We start from the raw sequence: 19693 nt of genomic DNA, 5'->3' as shown, positions 1-19693 counted from the left end.
TTTTCCTTTCCCTTTTCCCTTTCCCTTTCCCTTTTTCTCTTTTTTCTTTTTCTTTTTCCTGGACTCGGCCTTTAAGGAATATATGGGGAGTAAAAATAAAAACAGTTCACTTTAAACAGGATTGTAGTTCAAATGATAAAAACACATCCTTGGTTTTGATCCTGTACTGCAATCATTTTTGAAGTGGACTGTTTATGGTTTTCTGAAACTGTATAAATTGAAACTGAAGAACCAAAGGTGTTTTGTCTGGCAGCTGGTGTGTGTGTATAAAATAAAATAAATATATGTATGTATATAGATGTCTAAAAAGTGTTCCATTTTTTTTCTTTTTGTGTGTTTTAAAAAAAAATTTCCATTTAAATAGGAATTTATAAAATGCAAAGTTAAAAAAAAAGTTTATTTTTAAATGATGCTGTGACCAATATGAATATTATATATTTTTCTGAAAAGTTCCAGGTGTGAGCACAAAGCCCCTGGGGTGACCACCATCATGAGTGAGTTGGTTGTAGGTGACACTTCTGTGAAAATACAATTAGGTGACATTACTGATGCAAGTACTGATGCCATTGTCAACCTAACTAATGCAACACTGGACCAAGACTTTGGTAAGCAGTTCCAAAAGTTACTAATTTCATACATTCTTAATAGTATTATTGAAAACTTAAACCTATGCCACTGGAAATTGTGAAGCCCGAGGATAAGTGGGTTTTTATTATAATTTAATTATAAGCGGTCAAAAGAAAACTGTAACAAGTATTAGCAAATGTTGCTGAATATTTTAGGATATTTTAAATAAAACTATCAATTTCTTTTAAAATTTTTGGGTATTATTTGTAAGAGATACTTGGTTTTGGAGGTTGATGTTCCCAATTAAAATTAAAGCCAGTCTGCTCGAAACTGGCAGGTAGACTTGGGAAATTCCTTATAGAAAACAAGGACTATGGAGATTTCTCTAGACCTGCATGCTTGCTATGCCCATTATGAGGGGTTCCCGCTCTCCTGATTAATTTTTTACTTATTTTATATTATCGATCGTTTACCAGGAGGAGTTGGAACAAATATTGAAGGGAACACCCAAAACTCTCAGCTGGGCAAAACTGAGTTGGTAATTTTGTCAATATCTGCATTGGATCATCTAGGATATACACTATATTGCCAAATGTATTGGGACACCCCTCAAAATCTTTGGATTCAGGTGTTCTACTTACCTCCATGGCCATAGATGTACAGTCAGGTCCATAAATATTGGGACATCGACACAATTCTAAAATTTTTGGCTCTATACACCACCACAATGGATTTGAAATAAAACAAACAAGATGTGCTTTAACTGCAGACTGTCAGCTTTAATTTGAGGGTATTTACATCCAAATCAGGTGAACGGAATAGGAATTACAACAGTTTGCATATGTGCCTCCCACTTGTTAAGGGACCAAAAGTAATGGGACAATTGGCCTCTCAGCTCTTCCATGGCCAGGTGTGTGTTATTCCCTCATTATCCCAATTACAATGAGCAGATAAAAGGTCCAGAGTTCATTTCAAGTGTGCTATTTGCATTTGGAATCTGTTGCTGTCAACTCTCAAGATGAGATCCAAAGAGCTGTCACTATCAGTGAAGCAAGCCATCATTAGGCTGAAAAAACAAAACAAACCCATCAGAGAGATAGCAAAAACATTTAGGCGTGGCCAAAACAACTGAAGGAACGCACCGGTGAGCTCAGCAACACCAAAAGACCCGGAAGACCACGGAAAACAACTGTAGTGGATGACCGAAGAATTCTTTCCCTGGTGAAGAAAACAACCTTCACAACAGTTGGCCAGATCAAGAACACTCTCCAGGAGGTAGGTGTATGTGTGTCAAAGTCAATAATCAAGAGAAGACTTCACCAGAGTGAATACAGAGGGTTCACCACAAGATGGAAACCATTGGTGAGCCTCAAAAACAGGAAGGCCAGATTAGAGTTTGCCAAACGACATCTAAAAAAGCCTTCACAGTTCTGGAACAACATCCTATGGACAGATGAGACCAAGATCAACTTGTACCAGAGTGATGGGAAGAGAAGAGTATGGAGAAGGAAAGGAATTGCTCATGATCCTAAGCATTCCACCTCATCAGTGAAGCATGGTGGTGGTAGTGTCATGGCGTGGGCATGTATGGCTGCCAATGGAACTGGTTCTCTTGTATTTATTGATGATGTGACTGCTGCCAAAAGCAGCAGGATGAATTCTGAAGTGTTTCGGGCAATATTATCTGCTCATATTCAGCCAAATGCTTCAGAACTCATTGGACGCCGCTTCACAGTGCAGATGGACAATGACCCAAAGCATACTGCAAAAGCAACCAAAGAGTTTTTTAAGGGAAAGAAGTGGAATGTTATGCAATGGCCAAGTCAATCACCTGACCTGAATCCGATTGAGCATGCATTTCACTTGCTGAAGACAAAACTGAAGGGAAAATGCCCCAAGAACAAGCAGGAACTGAAGACAGTTGCAGTAGAGGCCTGTCAGAGCATCACCAGGGATGAAACCCAGCGTCTGGTGATGTCTATGCGTTCCAGACTTCAGGCTGTCATTGACTGCAACGGATTTGCAACCAAGTATTAAGTGAGTTTGATTTATGATTATTATTCTGTCCCATTACTTTTGGTCCCTTAACAAGTGGGAGGCACATATGCAAACTGTTGTAATTCCTACACCGTTCACCTGATTTGGATGTAAATACCCTCAAATTAAAGCTGACCGTCTGCAGTTTAAAGCACATCTTGTTCTTTTCATTTCAAATCCATTGTGGTGGTGTATAGAGCCAAAAATGTTAGAATTGTATCGATTTCCCAATATTTATGGACCTGACTGTATAAAATCAAGTACCTAGGCATGCAGACTGCTTCTACAAACATTTGTGAAAGAATGGGTCACTCTCAGGAGCTCAGTGAATTCAAGCGTGATACTGATAGGTTTCCACCTGTGCAATAAGTCCATCCATGAAATTTCCTTACTACTAAATATTCCACAGTCAACTGTTACTGGTATTCTAACAAAGTGGAAACAACTGGGAACAGCAGCAACTCAGCCACAAAGTGGTAGGCCACATAAATGGCAGAGCGGGGTCAGCGCATGCTGAAGCGCACAGTGCGCAGAAATCACCAACTGTCTGCAGAGTCAATGGCTAAAGACCTGCAAACTTTGTGTGGCCTTCAAATGAGCACAACAGTGTGTAGATAGCTTCATGGGATGGGTTTCCATGGCTGAGCAGCTGCATCCAAGCCTTACATCACTAAGTGCAATGCAAAGCGCTGGATGCAGTGGTATAAAGCACGCCACCACTGGACTCTAGAGCAGTGGAGAAGTGTTCTCTGGAGTGATGAATTACACTTCTCTGTCTGGCAATTCAATGGACGTGTCTGAATTTGGAGGTTTCCAGAGGAACGGTAGTTGCCTGACTGCAAAGTGTAACGTTTGGAGGGGAGATTATGGTGTGGGGTTGTTGTTCAGGGGTTTGGCTTGGCCCCTTAGTTCCAGTGAAGGGAACTCCTTAAGGTGTCGGCATACCAAAACATTTTGGACAATTTCATGCTCCCAACTTTGTGGGAACAGTTTGGGGATTGCCCCTTCCTGTTCCAAGATGATTGCGCACCAGTGCACAAAGCAAGGTCCATAAAGACATGGATAAGCAAGTTTTGTGGTGAAGGAACTTGACTGGCCTGCACAGAGCCCTGACCTCAACCCGATAGAACACCTTTTGGGATGAATTAGATTGGAAACTGTGAGCCAGACCTTCTTGTCTGACATACGTGCCTGACCTCACAAATGCGCTTCTGGAAAAATGGTCAAACATTCCCATAGACACACTTCTAAACCTTGTGGACCACCTTCCCATAAGAGTGGAAGCTGTTATGGCTGCAAAGGGTGGGCCGACTCAATATTGAACCCTATGGACCAAAACTGGGACGCTATTAAAGTTCATGAGACAGGCGTCCCAATACTTTTTGGCAATGTAGTGTATAAGACAGAGGCTTACTCAGCCAATCAGGATCAACCTATGACTAAAATACTACATTAGGTGGACTGACCCATTAAACTAATGATAGTACAGTGTTTAAACCTTTAATTGCTTTATATTTTCTTTCTACATTTCTAGGTGTATCCAAATATATTCTCACCTCAGCAGGACCTACAGTAAAGACAGAATGTGCAGATTTATGTAAGAACTACATGTTAATCTTCATGTAATAGAAATTTTCAGTTTTACAGTATTGGCAGAGAGTTTGTAAAAAGATTGTGTATTGACTTTGAAAACTTGTCTTGAGGGTAACCAATGCTGTATATTTTGTATCTCCCACTCTGTAATTCTGGGTGGTGAGCTTCAACTCCAGATTTGCCTGAAAGCCAAACAAAGCTCCAGGCTGCTTCAGGAACTCATACCATGGTTCCAGAGCTGCTCCTAAAATTAAGGTTACAAACCTAAGGACATTTTTCTCATCTGGATATTGACAGATTGTGGAACAGTTCTATATCTGTAAGCCAACTTCATCCTCAGTAGATTGGGTTTCCAGCCAAGGGATGTTTGCAGAGTGCACCCTCTTCTTCCTCCATAGTCACAAACGTGCACATTGGCCAACCTGACCATGTATTTCTGCATAATGATCTCTTTTGCGATAGACCATTTAACATCTGGTTTGGGACTCTGTTGCTAAATGAAAGTTGCCCACGAAAACTATACCTTTTGAAAAGTGTAAATACTACTTGAAATGCTAAATGCTATTTCATTAGAAAACTATCCACAGACGTCTGCTTTAAAACGCACATTTCCACAAGAGTTGATTACCTTACATCTCCACCAATGAATCGCACTGGAATCTCATTATCAGTCCTGCCCTGTTTAATATGGTGGACTACATAACACCTATGTTATGGAAAGGGGGGGTGGGGGGGGAGTTGCTCTGTAGGCTTGTCCTAGCGTTACAATGTTGTTGCTCCTCCATAGATACACTATAGATAGTTTGTCCCCTAGGATAGGAAATACATTACTGGAAGGTGTACCTGGTGAAAACAACTACCACATCTAAGGGCTGGTTAGCTTGGCACTGATTTATAATAATGTTTAAGAGGCAAACAAATTAAAGTCAGATTTTTGAATAGCTTTTTATGCAGTAACAGAGGTTTTTTAAGGCTACATAAAAGCTGATTATTGTAAGCACCCCTGTCAGTGTATCATGGTATGTTTCAACTCTCTAACTGCTACTTTTCCTGGACAGCTTGATCTGTTACAGGGAGTGGGGAAAACAGATCTACTGGCAGGATTGGCCACATGCTAGTATGTCAATTTTATCTTGCTCATATTAAATTTAAATTTTGACCATGATATGATGTCACATCAAGAAGAACAGTAAAATACAATATACAGAACACTGCAAGCAGGCAAGTGAGTTTATTGGTAAGCCTGCTTACTTGTAACCTTTTCATATTTGACTTTATTTGGTTAAAGGAAAAAAATCACTGTAGGATATGAAGCCAGAGAAGAACTGGCTTTACTTTCTGGGTGGCATTAAGGCCCACTATCTTCAACAATATACAATCATTGTGTGATTTTCTTTATGGAGATTTTAGTGATAGTTTGAAATTAAATTGTTTTTCTTTGTAAAACATTTCAGGTAAACGTCCCAATGATGGATGTGTGGTGACTGGTGCTGGAAATCTCAAAAGTAAAATAATAATTCACTTGATAGATGTACAGGCAGCAAACATTGCACCATTAGTGAAAAAATCTTTGAAAAGCTGTGAAAAACGTCACCTCTCTTCTATTTCTCTTCCAGCTATTGGAACAGGTAAAATCAGATGTTGCCTAGCTTATTCTATTCCAGTGTTAAAGTGAACCCATGCCCAGACTATGCACATTAGCATTTTGTTTGTCTGCAGGAGCTTGTAAAACATTGCACCAGCGATCAGTAGGTCACTGATGCCATGCAGGTCTCCTGCAGACCTGTCAGAATATCTGCTTGCCGTACAGGATGTATGAGCAAGCAGATATTCTGACCGTAAGCTCTCATTCACAGAACCCGCACAGCCGCGCTGTTTTCAACTCAGTTCAGCATGGCTGTGGCTATGGGCACATGTTACATGTTCCATCCTAAAAACGGGTGGAACATGTAACGTGTTCCCAAAGGTGTACTTATCCTTTAAGGCTGAGGAATCCCAACCCCAACTTGGTCACATACGGTGTATTTTTCTCCATCTTCTGAGTACAGTGGTGGGAAAGCGAAGGAGAGATTTGTTCTGCTAGAGGGCATTAAAGCAAACCTGTATGTACACTGCATAGACAAAGCAGTGGTAAAAACAGTAAAAAAACACAAAGTTAACTAATAAAATTGCAAAGAGTAAGGTAGTTTGTCTATACAGTATATACTTTTTTTTATTTTGGATGTACTACTTTACAAGCCAGCAGGCAGTGGGAAACTGGCTGCTAAGACGCTGGTAGACAGTGACATCTTGGCAATCAATAATGCTCTGCAGCCTGAACAGAGGAGCTGTTTATCGTCTGAAGTAATATGGCCAATAAATGGATAACCTCCTGCAGAAGCAGCAGGGTGCTGGAGAACCAGCCAAATAGTTTGCCGTGTCTATAAACACCAAACATGCAAAGATTGAGTCAAACCCTACATTGTGCCAAAACTGACCCTCATCCCTATTTAAGACCCACGAGGACCCCTAATGTGGAAAATAGTCATTGAAGATTTCAGTTTTTTGCCCATGAAGATCATCAGCAGATGACTGGATTGGTTGCCCAATTCAAATTAGACTTTTTAGTATAAGTCTCTGTTCACACTACTGCGACCTGAAAGTCACGCAACTTACTGTGCGACTTCCTGGCGACTTGAGTACTACTTTGATGCGAGTTTGAAGCCACTTTCAGGGAATGCCTGTGTAATCTTCCTGTAATGTCAGGTCCAAATCACATCAATATTGATTAGGATCCGACTTCCATTAAAGTCTACGGGCACAAGTCGGATTGAAGTTACCTTGAAGTAGTATAGGAACCTTTTCTAAAGTCGGAGCAACTTCAGTAGTGCTAAATAAGATCGCCCTCATTGACTAACATGGGATTTCACGTCATGCGACTTGGGGTCTCACAAGTTGAATTCCAAGATGCGGCTGTGTGAACTGAGTCTAAACGTTTTCGTCATGCATTCTCAGAGTCTGGTATGATAAAGCCTAGTGACGCTCTGTTTGCCTCTGTAGGATAGTCTAGATAAATGGATTTGGAAAAGTCACAAGTTTTAGCAAGCTGTTTATCTTTCTAGTTTTGAAGAGTGATTTAATAAAGGAAAGCTTTAAATGTGTCCCAGAAGAAGTGTGCCAATCGGACTCCAAAAAGGTTGGATTTTCCACTTTCAGTCCCGCTATAAGTCGCTGATCACCACCATTACTAGTATAAAAAAAATACAAATAAAAATTCCAGTGTATATATACCACCATTTGTAGACACTATAATTTTCACGTAAACCAATTAATATACAATTATTGGCATTTTTTAGTTATTGTAACTGGGGTTTCATTGACGTTTAAATAAAATATATGTTCTGAAGTATCTGTTTTCTTGTTTTCTGCTTTCATAGGTTCAGCAAAACTAGATCCCCAGATCTCCATCAAAGCCATAATGAAAGGGATTGAAGAGTATCTCTACGATCCTGTCAAACTTTCTGCCTGCACCAGCATTTCTAAAGTCTTCATTGTTGTCTTTGACTCAGCTGTTTATCGGGAATATCTTAAGTTTTTTCAGAATTACAAGGTATGAGTGAACATTCAAAAGACACTTTAAGTAATCTATGAACCCACTTTGTAATATGTGGTGCAGTGGCTTGACTGCTTAATATGGTGCCTGTAGCATCTTGTAAAAATCAGCCATAGTAAATCATTTTAGCTTGTCCTAATATTTGTGAATGGGAACATGTAACGGCTGTGCATGAACTAAAATAAAAATTTCACTTTGTTGCAACACACAGGCTGAGTTGCTCACAAATACTGTTTGCCAGATTGCCATTCCAGGCCATCATTTAAAGTTAGATGTGAAGTCAAACATGTAGAATCATGGAATCCTACTCTGTATAAAGAGTATTCATTCTGCTCGAAACACATTTTTGTAAGTGTTAAAAGCACTAAAAGTGACAGCTTCCTTTCCCTTGAAGATGCAGCAGTACATCACTGCCATTGACATTTGTTGCTGGGTTCAAACTTCAAGTTTCAGTAGGCCTTGTTAGACTTCTAGTTGGAGTAAGTGGAGAGTGGCAGTGGGATGGAGGACATGCACAGACTAAAGACGTGTGTCAGTGCGGCTGCCTGTAGTCCCTCAGCAGGAGCACACACAGAGGTGTCACAGCTTTGAAAGGCAGTGGATGAGCTTTGTCACTCTAAATGTAAGTACTTTGGCTGTAAACAATATCCTCTTTAGGTGATGCAGTTTTAAGGGCCCTTTAAAGGTACCTTATTGTTGAAACAGAACTTGGCTAGGAGCAGGGTGACTGTGGAATACTCCAACTTTAGTAGCAATTTGAGGACACTAATCTTCTTTCTTTAAAGATCTAAGAAAAATTCTTGACTGAACAAATAGTGGACTGAGCTTGGTAGTAGAAACGTAAGGATGCTGACCGTCCTCCTAAAGATATGAAATTTGGGTGGAAGATGGTGCTGGACTACTGTAGTCACACTGGAGGCTGCCTACTGGCAGATTACTGTGTAGAGGGAATTGCTTCCAATGGGTTATATCCCAATTGCAGGTGGTAGTTGACAAACGCCTCCAATCACTCAAGTGTTAAAGATATGATTCTACACTACGCTGCCAACACATTCACCCAGCTGACATGACCCTAAGGAAGGAGACCAATGCTATAGCACTGTGCAAAAAGTAAGTAAGAAGCTCTAATAAACCTCCAGAGGAAGGGATCAAGAAAAAGTTATCAGTAGGGAACATGGTGAGGGATGTGACCATAGCAGAATTGCATCCATCACTAGGAGAGCTAAAAAAAATGTTATTGGGGGAACAAATGGATGTACCCATTGGTAATCCAAAACCAGCACCATGCGCTCCATAAAAAGCCCATCTTTTTACAGGCCATCTTTTTATAGCTCCTAATTTATTTACATGAAGACTGCATACCACAGCAATTGTACCAAACCCCTATGTCAAATTTTGGTTGGCCACACAACAATTTTTTCATGCAATGTTCTAAATCCAAGCATCACATCTCATGATTGGTGATTTGGTTTGGCCCTTTTAATGGCTCTTTTACATCTTGGCATTTTTTCAGAACATTTAAAAATCACGTATGTATGTAAGTCAGATGGCAGTTTCCCTTTTTTGTTTTGAGGGGGGGGGGGTCAGCCTTAGAGTGAAAGTAAACGCTCTTATTTCACTATTTTTAATTCTTATGCTGCAAGCCATTGCATTTATCTCCATCTGGAGGAGGGGCTTTCTCTGTTAAAAACACCCACCTGCTTGCATGCATGAGCTAAAGGCAGATGAATTCCAGGAAGTAATGTTACGTGAATCATTCTGCCCTTACTCAAGATAGCCACAGCCAAAAATGCTAGGGGTGTTTTTCAAAGTGATTTTTTTTTTCAATGAAGCCAAATAAAGCATAGATACATGGATGGATGTGTGAGTTTGCTTTGGATATTAAATGGCATTTTTTAGTTTGTGGTGCTTAGGTACAGTTTAGTTCCCCTTTTAACATTTCATTGGTCGCAATTAGTATGTGTGTGACTGATTGATCTAAACACTGTTAACTATATACATTTTTTTATCGGATTCTTTGTGTAAATGTATTTTTTGTCTGTTTAGACCAACTACTTTCACTTCACTGCATTTGGGAAAACAATAGAACTAATTAAAGGTGACATCACTACTCAAGCTGTGGACTGCATTGTGAACCTAGCAAACCAGACCCTGGATCAGAAATCTGGTAAATCTTATCACCTTACAGGCCCACACTTTCAAGTAATATGACTGTTTCCCTCTAATAGGAATAATAATGAATATATATGTAATACATCTCTTGAAAGAACCTGCAGTGATGGAAATAGAGGCTGCTATTGCTGACGAGTGATGGGTCGAACCCCCCCCCCCCCCCCCTTTGGTTAGCGGGCGAACATTCGCACCTAACAAAAGTTTGACTGCAAACTTCAAACTCAGAGCAAGTCTATGGGACTCGACTTTGTAAATTCAAAAGTACCCATTTTGAAGGCTTATATGCAAGTTATTGGCCATAAAATGGGTATGGGGACTAGGGTACTGCCGTGAGGGACATGAATCGGTAAAGAAAAAAACATTTTCAAACAGTACAGTGTTTTTTTAAAGGGGCAGTCATTTTTCATTGCTTAAAGAAAAAAAAAATCCTTTTAAACATCATACCTTGGGGTGGGTGGGTAGGTCTGGAAGGACTTTTAAGGAGGAACCCCACCCTGAATTCTTACTAGACCCTTGATCCGAGCACAGGTCTGCCAGGCCAGGAAGGGGGGGGGGGTGAATGAGCACCCCCCTGCAACTTACCAAGCCATGTGCCCTCGGCATTGGGACAGTGTTCCAATACCGATGGGGACAAGGGACTCTTCCCCACAACCCTGGCCTGTGACTCATTGGAATCTGGAAGCCCCCTTTAACAAGGGGGGGCCAGATCCAGCCCCCCCCCTTGTGAATAAGCATGGGGTACATGGTACCCCTTCTCATTCACCAAAATGTCAAAAACACAACAGTTTTGACAAGTCTTTTATTAAAAAAAAAAGAGGGATAAAAAAAGCCCAAAAAATTGTTCCATCGTTGTAATTCATCGCCAATCATGGCGTCCAGTGTTGTCATATCGATGCCGACTTGCTGAAATAATATAAACCCCAGGCCCGCCAAGCCACCGCTAGCTCTGCCCAATTGTGCTGTGATTGGGGTCAGGTCAGCCTGAATACATCATCACTATAGGTTTTCTTTAAACTTGTTAACTCTTACCCACACACCATCTGTATATTAATTTTGCTGTACATGATGCTCTGAATTCCACGTATAAGTTAGTTTTGTTTTGGTTTTTTTGTTTTATTTTTTTACCATTTCATCCCCTTAAATCAGTGGTTCCTGATCTTTTGGCATCAAGCTTTTAGTCTGCCGATAAACACTGAACAATTTACCAAAGCCTTATATGTCCTTGAAAATGCATATAGAAATGATTTAGAAATACAAATTAATCATAAGAGTTATTGTTAAAATGATACAGAACCTGGAACAAGAAAACTGCTTCAAAATTGACTACAGAGCTCAATCTCAGTCCTGTGAAGACTCAGATTTAGCACTGCAGTCACTTTGACAGCAGTTGTTTTCTGATTCCATTTTTTGTCTAACACCTGTATGTTGTGGTTTTTTTTTTTGGCTTTTTTTTTTCCATCTTTCAAATGGAAAACTTTTGAGTGATAATTCTGTCATAAGAGAAAATGGACTCACTCCCCGGTCACACGATCCGACTTTGAAATCGTATGAAAAAACAAAATGAAGCTTTTGAGGTATTCCAGGTCTTCAAGGTCCAAGCAGTACTAGTACACAAAGTACAAGGGTTCTTGTTTGAGTGTCTATTCCTTTTCCTTCGCATGTGCTAGATGAGGCAGGCTATAATCTGGAAATAAAATGTAGCAGATGAGACAGGGCACATGCACAAATGAACGTGGCAGGACTGCATATTGACTGATTTTACTTGATAATGAAATTTGGTAAAAACTACAGTTGAATTTATAATATTAACAGATCTTAAAGCATAAACAGCTTTTCAGTTACACTGGAGTCCATCTTTCAAGGGGTTTTCCCATCTGTTTGCAGGTGTTTCTGGAGCAATACTGTCTGCTGCTGGGAGGGCAGTTGAAGAAGAATGCAAACGAATCGGTAAGTTTTTTTTTTTTTTTTTTTTTTTTTTTTTTTTTTTCCCGCTGTATTCCTACTGCTGTGGTCTACGTTGTCCTCAGGCCTAAAAAAGTTTAAATTGCTTGGCTCCTCCAGCAAGTTTTACCTCCTTCATGACCATGGCATTTATTGCTATACAGTGCTGCATTACTTTAACTGGCAATTACTCGTTCATGCAACACTGTACCCAAATCAAATTTTAATTTATTTTTTTTTCACAGAAATAGAACTTTCTTTTGGTGATATTTGATCACCACTGTGTTTTTTATTTTTTTAATAAATGAAAAAAGAATGAAAATTTTGGGAAAAAACGATACAGATGTTCTGTTAAAACATAGCCAATTAAAAAAAAAAATAAAAATATATATGTATGTATGTATGTATGTATGTATATGTATGTATGTATGTATGTATATATATGTATGTATGTATGTGTATATGTATATATATATATATATATATATATATATATATATATAAAACATTCTGTAGCGGCAATGTTTCTAACTGTCATGAATGGATTACATTCATGGCAGCTGTGATTATTATTGTGTGATATGACTGGCAGACATAGTACAGGAAACTGTGATTGGCCCAGGTACCATGGGATAGCTGTGGGCCAATCACAGCATTACCCTATAGGAATCCCAGCTGTTGTGAATGAAATTCATTCTTAACAGCCTTGTTGACATTTTGATCATGTGATCGCCATGCTCAATGCAGCCGCGTTTTTTGGGAGCCTCAATCTGCTTCGTCCAGATGGACACAACGGTCGTATGAGTGGCACTCTGCACGCCCTCAGCTGCATGACTTGCATGTATGTGATCCAGCCTGCCTGCAGTAAATGTACTGTGGGCAGGCAGCAACTGGTTGGTTAAAGGAGAATTCAAATAAGCTGGTTGAAGAGGGGAGTTCTAGCCATAATATGCAATTTTTGTTTGTAAAATATATTTGGCATTATGGCACACTTCCCTACTAGAATGCCCTCCTCCAGTGCTTCTTCTGGATCCCATGTTTCTCCTCTTCTAAACACTTAACCCCTTGCCTACCAGGAACTTTCACCCCTTTCCTGCCCATGCCAATTTTCAGCTTTCAGTGCTGTCGCCCTTTGAATGACAATTGTGCGGTCATGCAACACTGTACCCAAACCAAATTTTTTGAGACAGATGGAGCTTTCTTTTTGTGGTATTTAATCACCACTTGGGTTTTTATTTTTACTAAACAAATTAAAAAAGACAGAATTGCACTGATAGCCAGCACTGATGGGTACTGACAGACATCATTGATAGGCACTGACTGGCACAAACAGACTGCACTGTTGAGGAGGCACCAATAGGCAGCACTGAAGGGCATTGACAGGCATTGCTAATAGGTACTGCAATATGGCACTGATAGGGCTGCACTGATCAGGATACTGATGATCAGTGCACTGATTATCAGTGTAGATGCCCCCTCTAAGGGATGTCGCTTACCGGCTCTCCTCTCCTCATGCGTTGTCAGTGTGAGGAGAGGACTGCCGATATTTCCAGTTTACAGGTGATCAGCTGTGATTGGACACAGCTGATCACATGGTAGAGACTACGTCATTGACTCTTCACCGCAATCGGTGATCCTCCTTGTGTCCTAGGGACACAGTGCACCACCGATCGCCTTGCCCCTGGGGGGGAGGGGGCATCTAGAGGGGGAGGGCATCATAGGACATCCTCCCAGAACAAGAGAGCTCCCGCCCATCCGTCATTTCCCTATACGGTGGGCGGGAGGTGGGTAATGTAATGCACACAGAAGGTACATTCTCCACGGTACATGGCTCTATTGGACAGTCAGAAGTGTACATTGCCCTTTGCAATAATTGTTAAAGGCAAGAGGAAGACTTGGGGCTTAATTTACTAAAGACAAATGGATTGTGCACTTTGCAAGAGCAGTTGCTCCAGAGCTTAGTAAATGAGAAAAAGTTTCACTTTGCAAAGAATACCCAATCACGTGCAGGGGGGAAAAAACAAAAAACGCATTTTTGCTTGCACATGATTGGATAATGGGAGTCAACAGAGCCTCTGCTCATTAACTAAGCTCTGGAGTACCTGCAAAGTGCACAGTCTATTTGCCTTTAGTAAATAAACCCCTTTGACGCTCCTGCAAATACTCTACATTCTAGCAATTTTCTATGGACTCATTATTAAGAGCCAACTCCACCCAAAATTTTGATTATTTTTTTTTTCCTTTTCTTTTTTTTAGTTTTGAATAGTGGCTAAGAGTCTGTTTTATAGCTGTCTCCTCTTTGGGAAATAATCCCTCACTTCTGCAGGTATTACCAGGACAGGAAGACAGACAATAACAATTAAGATTTTCAGATCTAACCCTTTTTTCACTCTACTACTTTTTTTTTTCCTATATACTAGAAAAGGGGGCTGCCCTAGTACCACATCCATAAATTATTGAAAGATACCCCATAACCAATGGGAAAAGCTACTTTTCCTATATGCAGACTTTAAAAGTTCTAAAATAAACTATATACAGTAGGTACGCAGTGCCTTTAAATTATATGCTATAGAACAGTGTTTCTCCACCTTTCTTTTTTCAGGGAAGGCACCTTTTAAAATTATGCACAACCTTGAGCCACTCCATTCTAAAATGTAAAAAAACTAAACAAATAGTTCTACATAACGCAGCAACTTCTACACATATAGGACAGCCAACATTATAAATGTATTCTTCCAAAGCAAATACATGTTTGCACACTGGTACTGACTAGTATGCCAGTGTTTCTCCCTCAGTTTCTCCGGTAAGCAGACTTAGTTTTAAATAGTGGTGGTGAAGGAGCACGGGGATTGCACCAAGGATTGCTGGCAACTGTAGTTCACCAGTAGCAAGACTGTGTCAAAACATTTTATTGAAGTGGAATTTTTATTTGTACAGACTTGTTATTTGTACTATGTGCGTTTAGGAACACTTTCAATGTGATGTGTTAACACCATGTGGGTAGGTGAGGTGTGGTGCAGCAGCAGTAATGACACAGACTTGGAACTTGTATTGAAGAGAGTGCCAAACGACAAACAACCCCAATGTGAGAGCGCCCTTCGGGGTATAACTCACAGTTCTGTTCAACGCAGAGATGCACCAACAGCATCTTGTATAGTTTATATATTTTACTCGCTTTAGAAACCACAGATTGCATGCCATTATTAAACTTATGATCTACCAGAACTCCCAGATCCTTCTCCGCGATTGATTCCCCCAGTTGTACCCCCCCTAGTATGTATGATGCATATCTTAGCCACAAGTGCATAACCTTACATTTATCAACATTAAACCTCATTTGCCACATAGTTGCCCAATTAAACCGTGCATTGAGGTTGGCTTTTAAGTTGGAAACATCCTGTAAGGACGTTATTCCACTGCACAGCTTGTCATTTGCAAAGACTAAAATGGTATTTATAATCCCAGACACTATATAGTTTATAAATATATTAAACTTGTTTCAGAGGGTGGAATGCGGCCTGGCCAGTCCCAAAGGATAGGCAGCCTTGCAAGATTATAAGTCCCTAGCCTGTCCCAACGCATCTGGAACCTTTCCCTGTCACTATCACTTTCCCTGACACAGGTGCTCTTTCCCTACACTAGCCACTATGCCAAAGTGTGCCAAACCTGGGGGCAGGGGCTTATAAAGGTCCTGCTGACCAATGATGGCCGTCAGAGGTCACCTGCATGCAGCGTAACCAAACAGAATGCTGCCTCCAGGAGCCAGGAAACCAGAGAAACCATGTTTCTCCTGACTTCCTCTCCAGGCTATGGCATCACTTAATTGAGCACCACCTACATTGGAGAAAACAGACTGTACCTGCCTACAACTGTATATTTAAAATTTGTCATATTGTATGGCAGGCCTCGAAATTTCCACTCGCCTGCTTGCATTGGCGAGTGGAAATAAGGTGGGGGTGAGTGTGTCCCCCAGGGCCGTCTTGCTGAGCAGGCTCGGAACTCTGGGCCAGCTCCATCATTCGTCCTGTCAGCCGTCAGACTGCTCAATAATTGCACAAAGTGAAAGCAAGGGAAAGAGTGTGTGCTGTGCTCTCTGCCTTCCCCTAGAGTGCAGTACCAGGCTCTGTGAGTGTAGGTAACGAAGTACTGCAACTTTTTATAGGGGTGTGTGTGTAAATATACATGTATGGGTGGTTTGGTCAGGTTTAGGATGATGTGGTTATTATGGGTGGTAGAGTATGGGGCATTTGATGTACTGCTGGGTTGGATAGAAGGTAAGATATGCTTGGTAGATTTATGATTTGGTGAGTGAAATATTATGGGGGTTATGGTTGTATGCGGTGCATGGTCTGAGTATGATAGAGTGTTTAGGGGGACATGGGAGGCTGTAATGTGGGGAGACTCTGGGGACCCTGATATAATGTGGGTAACGTTTAGCAGTGTCAGTTCATGGGATAATTTACGAGGGAGTGTTTAGGGGCAGGGTAGGGGTTGGGTGGGGCAACTGGTGGCAAGTAATTCTTAAGGCCTGGCTAGTAGCTCAGGACTTGAAATTTTGAGCCCTGTTGAATATCATTTAAAGGGACAGTGCACCAATGCAGTCTTTCTAGGGTTTTTAAAACATTTTTTGTTTTTTTTATCCTTGCACTGCATAGCGTGCAGCATCCCTCTTTTTCACTTTTGTGTGCGGTGTGGTGGTGTTTTTTTTTTTTTTTTTTTTGTTTTTTTTTTTTCTTTTTTTGTGTGTGTAATTTTTCACTTTGTTTATTCACTATTGATTTTTTTCATTTGTTTTGTTTTTTTTTTTTGTTTTTTTTTGTGATTGGTTACTAATTTATTTCACACTAAGAACAGGAGGATGTTTTTGAATACACAGACTTTAAAGGTACTACTGGAGCCAATTGGAAAAAATATCTAGATAGGTATTAACATGATGAAGAACATTTGTGTACCAACATTGATCTTAAAATCTCACACACTGTGTATACATAGGAATACATGTTCAAATGAAATATTGTACACATGTGTTCCAAAAGGGAGAGGTGCTAGACACCATTGACAACCTAAAGAATTTTCAAAATGTGATATTCCAAGTGTATTAGTTATTCCAAATGTTTTTGGTTATGCATTAGGTTGTTAATGGTATCTAGCACCCTTCCTTTTTGTAAGGGATATGTACAATATTTGAGTGTATTTCAATGTATACAAAGTGTGCGGGATTTTAAAATCAAGTGAGAGTGTCTTTTCCTTTATTATTTCCTAATTTGGACTTCTTCTCACCAAGGCGTACTTTCAAAGGATGGATCTGTCAAAACTAGTGGTGGAAACACTAAAGCTACAAATATCTTGCATATTATTGGACCTACCACTGTAGCTGAATTTGAACAATCCATGGAGAGAATCCTTCAAGCTTGTCATTTGAATGGCTACAGAAGTGTTGCAATTCCAGCCATGGGAACAGGTAGAGATGATGAGGCTGGTTATAAAAGCATGCAAAACAAATTGTAGGATCTCTACACAGCTCTATCTAGTGGTCATAATGTGGTATTTTCTTGATATACCTCAATCAGAAAATACAAATACAACATTACGGCCACTAGATGGAGGTCACGAGCATAGAAAATAAGCATATTGCCCATGTTATGACAATTATTCCTCACAGCTATGCAAATTCTTGAGGCATCCACCATAATGTGAATGGATATCCTAAAATGTTAGTTGCCACAGGAACAAAAGGTGTGGGATTATCTTCTGATGGGAACATTTTGTTTAAGAGTGGATTTCACCTCACTTCCTGTTGTGACACTTTATATGTGTGTGTATTACACACACACACTTTGAAAGCACATCAGATCTCAGTGAGGAAAAATCTCCTGCTGGAAATCTATACTGATATAGACTGGGTAATGTGTTAGGAATGTAAGGATGGTCCATTGTTTGATAGAAAAGAAAATGATCAACCTACAGAGGACTGAATTCAAAGTGAAAAAATGATGCAGCAGGCTTGTCCAATTTGCTGAAATTTCATTGCAGCAACTCAAAATGGTACTCAGTAGTTTGTATGGCCCCATGTGCTTGTATGCATGCCTAACATCATCAGAGCATGCTCCTAATGAGATGACGAATGGTGTTCTGGGGTATTTTCTCCCGGATGTGGACCAGGGCATCACTGAGCTCCTGGACAGTCTGAGGTGCAACCTGGCATCGTCAGATGGACCAAAACATGATATCCCAGAGGTGTTCTATTGGTCAGATGAACGTATCAAGGTATCAATTCCTTCATCCTCCAGGAACTGCCTGCATAATCTCATCGCATGAGGCCGGGCATTCTCATGCACCAAGAGGAACCCAGGACCCACAGCACCAGCGTAGGGTCTGACAATGGGTCCAAGGATTTCATCCTGATACCTAATGACAGTCAGGGTGTGTTGTCTAGCCTGTAGAGGTCTGTACATCCCTCCATGGATATGCCTCCCCAGACCATCACTGACCCACCACCAAAACGGTCATGCTGAATGACGTTATAGACAGCACAATGTTCTCCACAGCTTCTCCGGACCCTTTCACATCTGTCACATGTGCTCAGGGTGAACCTGCTCTCATCTGTGAAAAGCACAGGGTGTCAGTGGCAGACCTGCCAATTCTAGTGTTTAATAGCAAATGCCAATTGAGCTCTATGGTGCCGGACAGTGAGCACAGGGCCCACTAGAGGATGTCAGGCCACCCTCATGAAGTCTGTTTGATTGTTTGGTCAGAGACATTCACACCAGTGGCCTGCTGGAGGTCATTTTGTAGGGCTCTGGCAGTGCTCATCCTGTTCCTCATTGCACAAAGGAGCAAATACTGGTCCTGCTGATGGGTTAAGGATCTTCTATGGCCCTGCCCAGCTCTTCTAGAGTAACTTCCTGTCTCCAGGAATCTCCTCCATGCTTTTGAAACTGTGCTGGGAGATGTAGCAAACCTTCTGGCAATAGCACATATTGATGTTCCATTCTGGAGGAGTTGGACTGCCTGTGCAACCTCTGTAGCGTCCAGGTATTGCCTCATGATACCAATAGTGACACTGACCCTAGCCAAATGCAAAACTAGTGAAAAACAATTAGAAAAGATGAGTAGCGAAAAAAATGTCAGTGGCCTCCACCTGTAAAACCATTCCTGTTTTGGGAGTCGTCTCATTGTTGCCCATCTAGTGCACCTGTTGTTAATTTCATTAACACCAAAAGCAGCTGAAACTGATTAACAACCCCCTATGTTACTTAACTGGGCAGATCAATATCCCAGGAGCCTAATTGACTTGATGCTATACTCTGATTAAAACGTGTTCCTTTAATGTCTTTTGAGCAGTGTGTGTGTGTGTGTGTGTGTGTGTATATATGTGTATATATAATTTTATTTACTTTTTTTTTCACAGGCAAAACTCATATTGATCCAAAAGAAACAATTAATGCCATCTTGAACAGTACATTACAATACTTACCAGAAATATTACTCCCCTCTCTGGAGACCATCTCTATAGTTGTTGTTCTAGAGAACATTTACAGGACCTATCTGAAGGTTTTTCAGAAGAAAAGCTGTCAATTGCAGGTAAACCATCACATTATGGTTTCATGTAGTAAATGGTGCATAGGACCCTGGAATTTTGCTACAGGTGGAAGGCAGAGGTGTCCTGTCTAGCCCTGCTGCTAGTAGCCTATGGAAATCTGAGAGGCTGATGGGGCTTGACAGGTATGAATGGTATGGGAAACCAGTTTGACTGGTTCATACTGTCATGCTTTTGTAACAAAGTGAAAG

At 40.6% G+C, this 19693-nt stretch overlaps 1 protein-coding gene across 3 annotated transcripts in view; it reads left to right on the top strand.

The window, feature by feature from the left end:
• The window catches only part of LOC149452457 (protein mono-ADP-ribosyltransferase PARP15-like), a 36826-nt gene that overhangs the window by 3662 nt on the left and 13471 nt on the right, over positions 1-19693 (top strand). For all 3 annotated transcript variants that reach the window (XM_089689353.1, XM_089689354.1, XM_089689355.1), the window contains exons 2-9: positions 451-605; positions 4139-4201; positions 5652-5825; positions 7614-7786; positions 9836-9956; positions 11846-11908; positions 17187-17363; positions 19314-19486. In XM_089689353.1, the coding sequence (XP_089545479.1) occupies positions 491-605; positions 4139-4201; positions 5652-5825; positions 7614-7786; positions 9836-9956; positions 11846-11908; positions 17187-17363; positions 19314-19486 (1059 nt within the window). In that variant the 5' untranslated portion in view covers positions 451-490. The remainder of the gene's footprint in view (positions 1-450; positions 606-4138; positions 4202-5651; positions 5826-7613; positions 7787-9835; positions 9957-11845; positions 11909-17186; positions 17364-19313; positions 19487-19693) is intronic.

Source organism: Staurois parvus, unplaced genomic scaffold (assembly GCF_062004578.1).
Source record: "Staurois parvus isolate SC_StPar_1 unplaced genomic scaffold, SC_StPar_1.0 ptg000471l, whole genome shotgun sequence".
In the NCBI taxonomy this organism is placed as follows: Eukaryota; Metazoa; Chordata; class Amphibia; order Anura; family Ranidae; genus Staurois; species Staurois parvus.
This window is presented reverse-complemented; position numbering and strand designations above follow the sequence as displayed.